This window comes from Astyanax mexicanus, chromosome 20 (genome assembly GCF_023375975.1).
Source record: "Astyanax mexicanus isolate ESR-SI-001 chromosome 20, AstMex3_surface, whole genome shotgun sequence".
Lineage (NCBI taxonomy): Eukaryota > Metazoa > Chordata > Actinopteri > Characiformes > Acestrorhamphidae > Astyanax > Astyanax mexicanus.
The window spans coordinates 39,170,081-39,185,557 of NC_064427.1; the positions used below are offsets into that span (position 1 = coordinate 39,170,081).

Consider the following 15,477-nt stretch of genomic DNA (forward strand, 5'->3'; position numbering starts at 1 on the left):
GGGTCTATTTGTCTCTCTGCCTACCTGTCTTCCTCTCTGTATGTTTCCCCCACTCTGTCTGTCTCTGTCTCACTTTGTCTGTCTGTGTCTTTCCCCCGTCTCTCTCTCTCTCTCTCTCTCTCTCTCTACCAGTTTGTTTCTATTTATTTCTTGCTATCTGTTTCTCTTTTGCTCTTGTATTCTGTCTTTCTTTCTCTCGGCCTATTACGCGCTCTCTCTCCCACCCATCACACACACACTCTCACATCCTGTACTCTTTCTTATTTATTCTGACAACTTTGCCCTTCTCTCCGTGTTCTGCTTACATCATTCCTTCATCTTTTTATATTCCATCTCTCAGTTTTTACCCATTCGTTTCTGAACTGTTCTCTTTTCCTGTGTTCTCTCTCTCTCGTCGGTCTGCGGCTCTGCTGCCGGTTTTCCGGATGTAGCCGAGGCACGCCATCAAGCTGCTGTCTGTCCTGAACCAGATGCCTCAGAGACATGGCCCAGATACCTTCTTCAACTTCCCCGGACGCAGTGCAGCGGTGAGCAGCTCACTACACTCTCCTACACTGTAGAGCAGAACAGCAGGATGGGTACCAATTTACCAAACAGGGATTCAGGCTAGTCTTCCCCATTTCAGAATTAAAACTAGGAAATGGGAAACCACCCGTTATCCAGTTTCTGTCCTCACATATAAAATTGGAATAGAAAACAATACAAACCAAGCGCTGAGTGGTCCAGAGGTCTAAAGCGCTGCCACTATGAGCAGGAGGTCGCAGGTTTGAACCCCCACTCATGCAGCTTTACCATCAAGCTGCCGGCGCTCAGAGGGAGCACAATTGGACCTGCTCCCTCCGGGTGGGTACAGTAGATGGCGCTCTCTCCCCACATCACTCCTAGGGTGATGTCTGCAGCACAGGGCGTCTGTGAGCTGATGTATGAGAACCGAGTCGCTGCGCTTTCCTCCGAGCGTTAGCGCTGTGATGCTGCTCGGTAATGCTACAGCATCAGCAGCAGCTGGAAAAGAAGCGGTGGCTGACTTCACATGTATCAGAGGAAGCATGTGTTAGTCTTCACCCTCCTGGTGTGTTGGGGCATCACTAGTGATAGGGGGAGTCCTAATGACTGGGTTGGGTAATTGGCCGTGTAAATTGGGGAGAAAATGGGAAAAAATTGAAATAAAATTATAAAAAAAGAAAACAATACAAACTTTACCTTTAAAAAATCTGTCCTGTTTTGCTTTATTCAAGCTTGAAGTGCTAAAATCTCTTACCACGTTTTAGCGCCATACATACAAAACCTCCAGCAATCCATGTTGATCTATCATTGCAATTAATAATATTATAACAGCATTAGTGGTGTTGTTATTATTGTTTTTTAAAGCTGCTGGAATTCACCTGTGCAAAGGAACCAAAATAAAAAATGACACAGTCCAAACAAAACTACACTACTACGCTGTACAATGCTAGCTAGTTCCTGTATCAATGCTAGCTAAAATACCTAACATGAATACAACTACATTCTATAAGAGAGCTTTAAAAAGATAAAAGCTAATCACTCTGAAAGCATGATTTCACTCAAGCAAAGTTCGTTTATCATTAGCTTTTACCCTTGCAAAACAACACAAATTCATTCAATAATAATTCATAACATAAAGTGCAAAAAAGTGCTTCAGAAAGTGCATAACAAAAAGGCTTGAGCTGCTTCACTTCTGGGGAAATTCCAGCACAATAAAAGCAAAACAGGACAGATTGTTTAAAGCAGAGTATTTTATTACTTCGTTTAACGTTTTTCCCTTTTGTTCTTTTTTTTTTTTTCTAAAACGTAAATCAAATAGCCAAAACATACACTGACACCTGGATATAGCCTATGGCTAAAAGTAACCAAGTTGCTTTTAAGTTACTGCCGCCTCAACATAACCATGTTTTGCCAAAAATTTACTTCTCAAATTTGATGCTGTGTTTTTGAAGCTAGTCAGCACTTTATCGCTAGCGCAGAGTGAACAACCAAACTTAATATTGTTATTTTTAGCTTATACAAACTATATACAAAGAATAGTGTCTGTGTCACCTCGGTGTGTGTGTGTGTGTGTGTGTGTGTGTGTGTGTGTGTTCAGCCCGAGTGCTAGTTTTAGCCTGTTAGCTTGTTAGCTCGCTAGCCTGTTATCATGTTGCTATGTTGTGGCCGACAGTTTGTAACAGTAAAGCGACGACTGTAAAGGTCTTTCTCGTCTATCCTTTCAATGCATCATTTTTTTATTTTTTTTTACTAAGGAAAATGACAAAAAAGTAATGCACAATGACTAACGCTACGTAACTCTAATCTGATCACTGGATTGTTAAATAGTAGTAGATTGGAAATAATAGTTAGATTACTCTTTACTGAAGAAAATGATCAGACTAGAGTAACATGTTTCTAAGTTATTGTAGACATCACTGTTCTCTATGCATAATCCCTGTCTGAAATATGTAACATGTATTTTGAAGTATTTCATTGATGCCATAATGAATTGTTAATGAACTGTTATGGATAGGCCTGTTGCGATAATTAAGTTATCGATTTATCGTACGATAATTTTTTAACCAACAACGTTTTTTCAGAACCCACAGAGTCCCAGTGTGGCTGTACTTTATTTGTTTTATTTATTTAGTATATTAAAATATTTTTTTTTATATTGGAAGCCCAATGCCTGTTCTTAATAATAAAAAATGGTCTTAAAGCTCCTTTGGAAGCCCCGAATCAGAAAAAAATAATTTTCTATAGTGACGCTTTAACCCTTGTGTGGTGTTCGGGTCTGTGGGACCCGTTTTAATTTTTCATCAAATGATACAAAAAAAATATTTTTACTAACTCAAATTCATTGGCATTGGCTCATTTTTTTGTGAAAAACATATATCAAAACACATTTTCGATAAACACACACTGTACCCCCCCCCCCCCCCCCCCCCCACACACACACACACATTTATATTACACACAGTATGTTTGGCCAAGGGCTAATAAACATTGCTTCATTTGTAAATTTGAAACTGAACAAATTTTCTACTCATATCTTGAGTTTAATTCATTTTCTTTTACATTTTATTAAAAAAACTAATAAAAAAAGAGTAGCACTTTTTAAAAGAAATGTCACATAAGAAAGGTAAAGGGCAAATATTAACCATGTAAGCTGTTTATATTGCTTGTAATTTAGGTGAAGCGAGCATGTGTAAAGCATTTTAATGTAGAATTGCTTAATTTTGCTGAATTAAATACAAGTAACAAAGTAAACGAGTAACAAAAATATGAACACCACACAATTATCGCAATCATTTCTGGGACAATATATCGTCCTGAACATTTTGTTATCGTGACAGGCCTAATTATGGATCTCTGTACAATTTAATTCATTGATTATTTATCAAAATGCGATGCTAAATGATGAGCTTCTCTATTTATAGCTCACAGTTTCTAACTTTCTGAAACTCTGCAACACTTTAGTGTGTCTGAAACTCTCGCTGTTTAAGGTGACGCTTTTAATTACAGCTGCAGCCCACATACGATTAGCTCGGTGGGTCGGTGGGTTGGTGGGTCGGTAGCTAACTAGCTTGTCCTCAGTGGAATTTAATCCGGAGAATAAGTGCACGCTGTTTCAGTGCTGCAGGAGAATGAGTCAAACGCCACCAGGTGATGAACTCAACACGGCTGAGTTTAACGAGCGCACACTTACTGCGTTTCATCATTAAGTTTTCCTTTCAAAGACGGTTAATGAGATCGTGTGTCGTCTGCCCCACTGTGCCGCTCCCTGCTGTTGACACAGAGGCAGAAATCTCATCTATGTTGCCAGAGTGGGAAGGACAGTTTATAAATTTTTTTTTAATATATAATTTTATTTCTAATTTTTCCCATTTTCTCCCCAATTTACACGGCCAGTCACCCAACCCACTCATTAGGACTCCCCCTATCACTAGTGATGCCCCAACACACCAGGAGGGTGAAGACTAACACGTGCTTCCTCTGATACATGTGAAGTCAGCCACCGCTTCTTTTCGAGCTGCTGCTGATGCTGTAGCATTGCAGAGTAGCATCACAGCGCTAACGCTCGGAGGAAAGCGCAGCGACTCGGTTCTGATACATCAGCTCACAGACGCCCTGTGCTGCAGGCATCACCCTAGGAGTGAACGGGTTTAACCCTCTTATGTTATGTTACGGGTCAAATTAACTCTAAAAAAAAGTTTAAAGATCTAGGAAAAATAGTTTAAAGTATTTTTTTAGTATGAAACTTCTTCTGCTTGCCTTAATCAGTGTAATCAACATATAATATGAAAATGGTTTATCTCACATATTTGCAACAACCACCTCCTGCAAAAACTAAAACTAAAACTAAATTGCAATATTATGTTTAAATGTTATGTAAAACTATAGTGTTTTATATGTTGGTCTTTCAAAAGTAATAAAGTAGTGAAACACTAAAAAAAAGTCCTAATTGGACCATTACCTGTTAGAGGTGAGGAACAAACCTGCACTAAATATTGACTATATTGATAATAATTAGCAATGGATTTACTAATGAAATATTCACACTTATGCTTGTTAGGATTTTTTCAGACGTCTTTTGGATAATTAAACATGAGTTTATTAAAGATAGTGAGAGATTCTCCTGATCTGGTAGTAGAAGGTAGTTAGTTAGAGGTGTTAGGAGAGTAAGAGCTCTTTGAAGAGCTCAGTCTTCAAGAGTTTATTAAAGATAGTGAGAGATTCTCCTGATCTGGTAGTAGAAGGTAGTTAGTTAGAGGTGTTAGGAGAGTAAGAGCTCTTTGAAGAGCTCTGTCTTCAGGAGTTTATTAAAGATAGTGAGAGATTCTCCTGATCTGGTAGTAGAAGGTAGTTAGTTAGAGGTGTTAGGAGAGTAAGTGCTCTTTGAAGAGCTCTGTCTTCAGGAGTTTATTAAAGATAGTGAGAGATTCTCCTGATCTGGTAGTAGAAGGTAGTTAGTTAGAGGTGTTAGGAGAGTAAGAGCTCTTTGAAGAGCTCAGTCTTCAAGAGTTTATTAAAGATAGTGAGAGATTCTCCTGATCTGGTAGTAGAAGGTAGTTAGTTAGAGGTGTTAGGAGAGTAAGAGCTCTTTGAAGAGCTCTGTCTTCAGGAGTTTATTAAAGATAGTGAGAGATTCTCCTGATCTGGTAGTAGAAGGTAGTTAGTTAGAGGTGTTAGGAGAGTAAGTGCTCTTTGAAGAGCTCTGTCTTCAGGAGTTTATTAAAGATAGTGAGAGATACTCCTGATCTGGTAGTAGAAGGTAGTTAGTTAGAGGTGTTAGGAGAGTAAGAGCTCTTTGAAGAGCTCTGTCTTCAGGAGTTTATTAAAGATAGTGAGAGATTCTCCTGATCTGGTAGTAGAAGGTAGTTAGTTAGAGGTGTTAGGAGAGTAAGTGCTCTTTGAAGAGCTCAGTCTTCAGGTGTTTATTAAAGATAGTGAGAGATTCTCCTGATCTGGTAGTAGAAGGTAGTTAGTTAGAGGTGTTAGGAGAGTAAGAGCTCTTTGAAGAGCTCTGTCTTCAGGAGTTTATTAAAGATAGCGAGAGATTCTCCTGATCTGGTAGTAGAAGGTAGTTAGTTAGATGTGTTAGGAGAGTAAGAGCTCTTTGAAGAGCTCTGTCTTCAGGAGTTTATTAAAGATAGTGAGAGATTCTCCTGATCTGGTAGTAGAAGGTAGTTAGTTAGAGGTGTTAGGAGAGTAAGTGCTCTTTGAAGAGCTCTGTCTTCAGGAGTTTATTAAAGATAGTGAGAGATTCTCCTGATCTGGTAGTAGAAGGTAGTTAGTTAGAGGTGTTAGGAGAGTAAGTGCTCTTTGAAGAGCTCTGTCTTCAGGAGTTTATTAAAGATAGTGAGAGATTCTCCTGATCTGGTAGTAGAAGGTAGTTAGTTAGAGGTGTTAGGAGAGTAAATGCTCTTTGAAGAGCTCTGTCTTCAGGAGTTTATTAAAGATAGTGAGAGATTCTCCTGATCTGTTAAGTAAACAGTCTTTCTTGGACAGTACACTCTTTTTATTATCGTTGATTTCATAAATAAACAATTATTAAGCCGGTCTCTTCTTTATCATAATTTTAAGAGTAACTTTTACTGATCTGTGAGGATTTTAGACTTGCTGTATGTCTGACAGTTGTTTGTTTTTTATTATTTAAATGTTTCTCTCATTAGGCCATCGCTCTGCCTCCTATTGCTAAGTGGCCTTATCAGAACGGTTTCACTCTCAACACGTGGTTCCGCATGGATCCTCTCAACAACATCAACGTAGACAAGGACAAACCCTACCTGTACTGGTAAGTAATCAGACCCACTGAACAAACACAATGAGAAAAACTAAACGTAAAATTGTTCTCCTCAATATTATATTATTATTATTAGGGGTTTCAGTCGCAAAAAATATATATATCTGATTAATTACAACAATATTCTGTGATTAACTGTGAGTAATCACACTTGTTCGCAAGTTTTTATAGTGGATATATGTAAATGTAAATAAAAAAAATGATGTAAAAATATAAAATGCAATTATATAGCTTCAGTTTCTGAATCAGTTTCTCTGATTTTGCTATTTATAGGTTTATGTTTGAGTAAAATGAACATTGTTGTTTTATTCTATAAACTACAGACAACATTTCTCCCAAATTCCAAATAAAATATTCTCATTTAGAGCATTTATTTACAGACAATGAGAAATGACTGAAATAACAAAAAAAAAAGATGCAGAGCTTTCAGACCTCAAATAATACAAAGAAAACAAGTTCATATTCATAAAGTTTTAAGAGTTCAGATTTTTTTTTTTTTGTGGAAAACCCCTAGTTTCTTATAACAGTTTTCATGCATCTTGGCATCATGTTCTCATCCTCCACCAGTCTTACACACTGCTTTTGGATAACCTTTTTAAATTTGATAAAATCAAAGAAACTCATAATTTTTAAGTATTGTTACTCTTATTTTTTTCCAGAGCTGTATTTATATGTTTTATGTCTGTAAAATTACTAGATAGATAGATAGATAGATAGATAGATAGATAGATAGATAGATAGATAGATAGATAGATAGATACTTTATTGATCCCGAAGGAAATTTAGCAGCCAGTAGCAATTACACAACACAGTAGAAACAAAAACAATACACAGTAGAAACAAACAATAAGTGTAGTACAATACACTTATTGAGGGATAAAATTCTAAATTGAGACTTAAAAAAAATATATATACATAAATATATAAATACAAAAAAAAACTATAGAAAGTGTGGAAGTAAACAGTCGTAGATATGAGGTAGTGCAGTAAAAGAATAAACTAAGTGTAGGAGGTATTAGTAGATATGACTATTAAACATAAACATAAACATGTGCAAGTATTATATTTAAGTTAGGTCTGTAGTGTAGTGTCCAGGGGTGCAAAAGTACAGGATGTACAGTAAAGTGTCCCGGAGTGCAAGTGTACAGGATGTACAGTAAAGTGTCCAGGAGTGCAAGTGTACAGGATGTACAGTAAAGTGACAAGTGTCCAGGAGTGCAAATAAACAGTATATACAGTAAAGAGGCAAAAGAGTCTCAGGGTGTAGATGTGTATGGTGTTTTTCCAGTACAGATTAAGAAAGCACATATGAGCCTTGTTTCTCATCTGTCTTCTCTCTTCCGGCTCAGATTAAGAAAGCACATATGAGCCTAGTATATACTAGTATATACTTGTAAGTTTGAGGGGAGATAAAGCCAGCGTGGGGCGCTGGAATAAATAATGCATGATGAATTTGATAGAGGACATTTTTTTCTTTACTGTACTCAACATCTCAGCTTGGTTGTAAGGATTTCTGAGCATGTGCACCACGCAGCCAGCAGGACGTACCAACCGAATAAATCACAGCACCGTGCAGGGCGCCACAATCAGGACCACCTAAACTCTACCTGTGTAAAACTCATTTTCACACACGGGATTGTCCACCACCATGGAGTCCAGACCTTAACTCCACTGAGAATCTTGGTGAGAACTTGATTGAAATAGATCTTCTGACAACTGCAGAAGCTTATTAAAACAATGCCAAAAGGAATGTGTAATGCAATAAAAGCTAAAAGTGGTCCAATTAAATAATTGTTTGTGACCTTTTTTTTTTTTTTTTGGCTAGGCAGTAGGGGTGCGACGAGACACTAATCTCACCAGACGAGACAAGACACGATATTGGGTTCACGAGAACGAGACGAGATTTTAAAATAAAATTTTAAAGAAAATGTCAAAAATGAAAAGTTAATAAAACTAGAGTTTTATTTGACAAAATCACATAACACACAATTAACAGACTGGTTTCTCTCACACATTGATTCTATAGGACATAGAAATAAAAATATGATTAAAAAATAAAAATAAAACTTTTCTAGGTCTTATATAGTGCAAACAATAAGTGCAAACCACAACCAGTCATATTAAGACTATGGTTTGTGTTTTTTCTCCTAAATCTCTTGTAATTTAACTCTGCAGAACCATAACCAGTTATTAAAATTATGCTTGAAGTGCAAACAGAGACTTTTTTTAAATACAGTACAGAGCTAAGGGATTAGTACAGCTGTCTATGAAACAGTCAGGTGTAGGATTTACTTACAGTATTTATATATGGTTTGTGTCTTTTTGGTCACTCTGTTACCGTTTATTGTTTCCACTGGAGCCAAAATGCAGCCAGACATACAACTTAAAAGTAGCAGAAGCATCTTCTATACCAGGAGTAAGTTATTTAATCAGAATTCAGTATGGTCCAGTTCTCGTTTTTCTGCCCGTTTTCGGGCTCCCTATCTCCTTATATAGGCGTTTTTTCGCGACCCTGACAACACGGGTTCGATCCCGCGTGAGGAGCGGTGTGTTTATTTATTTATTTATTTATTTATTTTTCCTTACCGCGTCTGCACAGATCTGATTGACTGAAGAGAGCGTTTGGTGATCTTACCTCACACGTGATATTACCGCAAGCGTGTATACAACTAAATCCTTCTCAGTAGGTTTGGGTCCGCATTGGACAACATTTGGATCCGGACCCGGACCACGGTCCGCCCATTACTAACCGCTGCTCTATGCAAATACCCGAATTTTCCTCTTCTGCTGAGAGCTGCTCTCTGCTCACTATTATTTATATTATTTATATTTATTTTATAGTGAAAAGTAGCTCACTCCACAGCTACCTGCTGTATCGCTACTGGGTTGCCAGATCCCTCTTAAAAAGTCCACACTAAACTATTTTTTTTCTTCCCACGAGACAGGTTTAAGCTTGACGAGAAATATCGTCATGTTTAATCTCGCGAGATATCGTGCCACGAGATCTCGTCACACCCCTACTAGGCAGTGTAGATGTGCTCTATAATAGCTACCTGCCTGGTCTCAGTGTGGAAGGCTGTAAGAGCAAGTTGCCATGTTTTGTGTTGCTGAGTTTTGCTATGTTCTGGCTGGCACCAGCTGGTCACATGTGCATTACTGCAAGTGTATATGGCCTCTTAGTGAAGTTGTAATCTGCTAATCAAACATCATTCGTTTAACAGTCACACAAACATGTTATCCTAACACAAATTTGTTAATAGCGTGAACAATATGGCCCATTACCCAACCCACTCATTAGGACTCCCCCTATCACTAGTGATGCCCCAACACACCAGGAGGATGAAGACTAACACATGCTTCCTCTGATACATGTGAAGTCAGACACCGCTTCTTTTCGAGCTGCTGCTGATGCTGTAGCATTACCGAGCAGCATCACAGCGCTAACACTCGGAGGAAAGCAGGGCAACGGCTCGGTTCTGATACATCAGCTCACAGATGCCCTGTGCTGCAGACATCACCCTAGGAGTGATGTGGGGAGAGAGCGCCATCTACTGTACTGTACCCACCCAGAGGGAGCAGGGCCAACTGTGCTCCCTCTGAGCGCCGGCAGCTTGATGGTAAAGCTGCATGAACTGGGGTTAACAGATACATTTTTTAAGAATGAAAAACAGTGCAGTTGAACCCTGAATGCAGAGCTGATCTCAGGACTGCAGCAGTACAGAACGTTCTAGCAAACACCTGTGATCTCAGGAGTCTAAACCTGGAAAAATGGACGGACGCTTGTGGAAAATAAAGCGTTTCTGTTTTTGGTTAGAGCCGTCTCTCCTGGCAGGGCCTCAGGAGGGCCACGGCTAATTTTGTTCAGCGTGGAGCGCTGGCCTACATCTTGCGTTACTAAGAAACTCCTGTGTGCTGGAAGGTGCCCTGGAGGGCGGAGTGGGTAAATATGTGAATAGCTTAATGTCACAAGGAGCCGCTAAGCCGGACGCGCCGGTGATTTCAGAAACAAACCGTCGCGAGACACCAGGGGCCGCTCGCCAGGCTGCGATGAGGAGGAGCCTCGTTAGGTTTGACCTTTTGATATAATTACACCACTGCCCACACAAAGCATCAAAACTGTGACATTCACAGCTTTCAAACAAAACTGAAAATCTCTTTATTAATGTGAACGCAGTGAAAATCACAGCGCATTAAATAAAAGCTCTGTGCCTGTTTTGTGTTTCCTGCACTGAAAAGAAGCTACGTTTATCAAAAGCTGCAGTTTTTCAGTTTTTATCTGGTGATTTTTCGGGCAGCTCTCGCTCAAGGTTGTTATATTTAGTCTTGTTTTTAGTAGTTCAGGTCAGTTTCGAGGTTGGTATTGGTATTGGAGCTGTGCACAGGTGTGCAGAGAAATGATAGAGAGCTTATTTAAATGCTGCCGAGGTGAAACAGGTAGTTTAAAATTAGATCCAGATAAATGACTGTAAAAAATGTAGAAGCACTGTGGAAATCCTCTACTGGGGAAACATTAAGCATAATCTCCCAGCTGAGTAATGAACAATCAGTTCTAATTGTGCAGGATTAAGAGAGCATGTGAGAAACACTAAAGCTAAAGCATCTTAACTACAGTAGTGTTAATGTTTGTGTGAAATGTGGAGTTTTTAATAGCTCGGCTGTTTAAATAGACTTTTTCTTATCTCCTGTCTTCATTATGTGACCCACGTGTTTTTGAAGCTGCTGAAAAGTTTAGGTACGTGTCAAAATTAGTGTGATTATCAGAGGTGGAAAGTAACTAATTACATTTACTCACATTACTGTAATTGAGTAGATTTTATGAGTAATTGTCATTTTTAAAGTAGTTTTTAAAAGAGGTAATTTTACTTTTACTCAAGTACATTTTGAAACAATTCATTTACTTCGCTACATTGGAAAATTCCCAATTACTGAGTAAAAAATTAAGTGCTGGGAAAAAAAAACAAATTGTTTAAATAAAAAACAAAAAAAGTAGAGTTTTGTTCTCCATGGCAGCGCAGCTGAACGTCTCCGTGTTGTGTTTATTATGGTTAGCGGGAGAGAGACGCCGTGTAAATCAGCTGTGCTCCACTATTCTTTTTCTAGTGCGCACGGGTAAACAGGATTTATTCTGATAAAGGAATCCAAGCTTTTGTCTGCACTTAATGCCGAGTTTGTTAATGTGGGATTTAAAAGAAAGTTTTTCATCGAGCCAGAGGCCGAGATATTTATATTCGCTGACTTGTTCAATGGAGGATCCTGTCAGAGTAGTAATAGTTCCGGAATTTAAAATAATATTTGAAAATCTGGAAAACAGCATGAATTTGGTTTTATTCACGTTTAAAACCAACTTGAGTTCATATAGAGCAGTCTGTAGAGTGTTAAAAGAAGGTTGAAGTTTTTCTATTATATTATTATATATATATTATATTATATATATTTTATTATCCAGGATAGTGTCTCTTAAAATGTGTCTGTATGTATGAAAATGTATGAAAATAGACCAGAAAATAGACGCGCCTTATTAAACAGTTCACTTTATAGTGTGAAAAATATGGTATTCTATGTCTGATTGGGTACATTGTTTTTGTGCACTAAAAAAAATCAGCTCTCTGATGTTTAATGAGGATATGACAGAAAACATTATATATTGCATATATATTTTACTTCTATCTGCTGTTTCTGCATGTTTAGAAAAATGCAAAATCAAAAATGTTATTCTGCAATATTCTTTAAAAAAGGTGGCCTTCTAGTGTCTAGCCATGGTTGGAATCTGCATGTAATCCTGTTTCCTGTTGGTGTGTTGCTGTGATGTATTCAGCATGAGGAAGAGAAGATAGAGAGAGAGAGAGAGAGAGAGAGAGAGAGAATTAGAATTTTAAAACACACTTTTATTTTAACAGCTAAAACAAGTAGACACTCAAGGACCAAAGTGTTACTTGACATGTACGTTACTACAGAAAAAGAAAAACAGTACTAAAAAGTCAATATCAAGTTATCCTCATCATCAACTACACACAAAACATCATTAATTGCCCAATTTAACTGGAACTCCAGTAGGTTCCCCACCAGTTTATAGTATGCATATTCTAATTTCAAACGTGCAGCCACTAATCCCTTAAACATGGCCTTCACATCCACTGCACCCCTGCCCAGCATCTTATTCTTTCTAGTCTTCCATATGGCTAACTTTGCATTGCCCGACAAAAAAATTCAGCAATACCAGAACAAACCTTCTCTTTGCTGTATATTTTGGCCCAAAAATGAAAAGCTGAAAACAAAACTCTTCACCAAATGTTAAAAACCAACCAGCCAAAAGATTAAATACGGGTCTCAGTCTAGTGCACTGCACAAACAGGAGGAAAATAGTCTCACTCTCAGAGCAGAAAGGACAACCTTCATCAGCAGCCGGATCGAGGTGCACCCTATGTCTGTTTGTGGCTATCGCCCCATGTACTATCCTCAGCTGTCCGCTTTTCGATCGGAAGCTTGTACAGGGAGAGAGGGAGAGAGGGAGGGAGGGAGGAAGAGAGAGAGAGAGAGAGAGAGAGCATGCACTAGAGTGTGCAGGAGAAAATAGCACAGTCCTGGACCCTGATAACCCATCGCCTTATCATCTCCACCCAGCTCCCTCTGCACACACTGCTGCTACATGCTGCCAAACACAGGCAGCCATGTCTGTTTCAAAGCCTGTGATAAAGCAGCAGCCTTGATGAATTCCTTCTTGATGCTGTTTTGAGGGAAAAGAGGGAAAAGGAAACATGCCATTTTGGTAGGAAAAGCAGAACTCCACACATATTCCATATTGCAATATATATATATATATATGTATGTAAAATAAAACAGAAGCAGGAGGATGACTTCATATTCAGTTAGTGCTGAAGTGCTGAGTCATCGGAGCTGGAAAATACAGTAGAGCTGCTGGGAGCCAAGTGGAAAAAAGGAAAAGGTTGGAGCGTGAATGTTTTAATGTCTGGACCCAGAGCTGAAACAGGATTACACGCTGATTACAGCACGGTCAGAAACACACAACACTGCTGAGCCAAGAAACAAACACACATTAGCATTGTTCTCCTCTTCTTTCAGTCAGTGAGGCTCTAGTCTCATATTAGTCTCATATTTTAAATTGTTTTGTGTATTATGAACTGGTAATTAGAGGTGAGCAATGTGACACTCTATCTACTCTTTATCATATTGTGATAATTGTGAATTTTATTACGCTACACAATGTTCTTCTTTTCTGGATGAGATTTAACTGAATAGCTAGACTTTTAATTAGTGCGATCAGTATATAAATAGTATAAAAGGGCAGCAAATGCCTAGATCAAATATGCTCCGGTATTTGCTGTACCTCAAAACAAAATGCAAATAAAATGGTACAAAATTACCATATTTTTTTGCACTATAAGGCGCACCGGATTATAAGGTGCACCATCAATGATCGTCTATTTTCTGGTCTATTTTCATACATAAGGCGCACTAGATTATAAGGCGCAGGGAACTTCTAATTCAGCAGGTCTCTCCGCTGGGTGTTAGTGGTGTGGGAGTGACTAGCTAACATAAGTAAAGCTAAGCTAAGTAAACAAAACTGTAATATAAAAAGACTTTCTTTTAAAATCAAACCAGCGCAGATTTCTCTCCTAAAAACTGTTTATTTGGGTGAATGAATGAAAGTGCTTTCATTTATTTACAGTAAGCTTGGATTCCCAAATTTTCTCCAGCACTAAGGCTCGAGCATTAGCATTAGCAGCTAACCACTAGCAGTTAGCTGGTAATGCCGTCCGACAGCGCTACACTGAGCGATGTTAGCTGGTTGATCCTGCATAGCTCCTGCAATGCTAATACTGCTCAAGCAGTGCTAGCCGGGATAAGCAGCAGGCTACAGGCTGAAGATACTCACCTCTGAATGTGAATATAGCAGTTAGCGGCTAATGCTAATGCTACTCTAGCCTCTGTACTGTAGAACTAAACTGAAACTCCTGTATAACGGTGCACTTCAGCAGAGTGGCTCCTTACAACCTGACTGATAAAATTCATACAAAAGACACACCAGCAATTTTGGGGAAATTTAAAGGATTTTAAATGCGCCTTATAGTGCAAAAATATGATATTTGAATGTGTTAGAAATGTACACTGGCTTGTTAAAAGTTATGGTTCCATGCAAGCCAAACCACCACTACCAGACCTCACAAAGAACCAGTGGGCGCAAGCAAAGGAGGGTACAGTAGTATCAAGAAGTTTGAGCAGCCCTGATAATTTTCATAATTTTCTTTTATAAATCATTGGTTGTTCAGATCAGCAATTTCACTTAAATATATCTTATAGCAGACGAACACAGTGATATTTGAGAAGTTAAATTAAGTTTATAGGATTTACAGAAAGTGTGCAATAATTATTTAAACTAAATTATTAGGCAGGTGCATAAATTTGAGCACCCCAACAGAAAAATTAAATCAATATTTATTAGATCCTCCTTTTGCAGAAATAACAGCCTCTAAACGCTTCCTAAAGCTTCCAATGAGAGTCTGGCTTCAGGTTGAAGGTATTTTAGATAATTCTTCTTTACTAAACATCTCCAGTTCAGTCAGGATTGATGGACAGTCTGCTTTTAATCACACCACAGATTATCAATAATAATATTCAGGTCTGGGGACTGAGATGATCTGAGATGATCATTCCAGAATGTTGTAGTTGTTCCTCTGCATGAATGCTTTAGTGCGGGGGTGTCCAAACTTTTTTTGTTGGGGGCCAGAAGGAGAAATATATTTGAAGTCACGGGCCACAGACTCTGTAATAAAACAAATAACTTTTAGACTCTTTGCCCCATTTTTCTGTGCTAGAAATGCGCACTCTCTCCGCTTTTAGTCTCTTTGCCCCGTTTTTCTGCACTAGGAATGTGCACTCTCTCTACTTTTAGACTCTTTGGCCCGTTTTTCTGCGCTAGGAATGCGCACTCTCTCTACTTTTAGACTCTTTGGCCCGTTTTTCTGCGCTAGGAATGTGCACTCTCTCTACTTTTAGACTCTTTTACCCCGTTTTTCTGCGCTAGGAATGCGCACTCTCTCTACTTTTAGTCTCTTTGCCCCGTTTTTCTGCACTAGGAATGTGCACTCTCTCTACTTTTAGACTCTTTTACCCCGTTTTTCTGCGCTAGGAATGCGCACTCTCTCTACTTTTAGACTCTTTGGCCC

General features: G+C 38.6%; 2 protein-coding genes across 13 annotated transcripts in view; both read left to right on the forward strand.

The window, feature by feature from the left end:
• The window catches only part of stard13a (StAR-related lipid transfer (START) domain containing 13a), a 522,041-nt gene that overhangs the window by 363,744 nt on the left and 142,820 nt on the right, over nucleotides 1-15,477 (forward strand). The gene's annotated exons all lie outside the window — the stretch shown is intronic.
• Nucleotides 1-15,477, forward strand: part of nbeaa (neurobeachin a) — a 314,222-nt gene that overhangs the window by 118,184 nt on the left and 180,561 nt on the right. For all 10 annotated transcript variants that reach the window (XM_049468902.1, XM_049468904.1, XM_049468903.1 and 7 more), the window contains exons 4-5: nucleotides 432-527; nucleotides 6,162-6,283. In XM_049468902.1, the coding sequence (XP_049324859.1) occupies nucleotides 432-527; nucleotides 6,162-6,283 (218 nt within the window). The remainder of the gene's footprint in view (nucleotides 1-431; nucleotides 528-6,161; nucleotides 6,284-15,477) is intronic.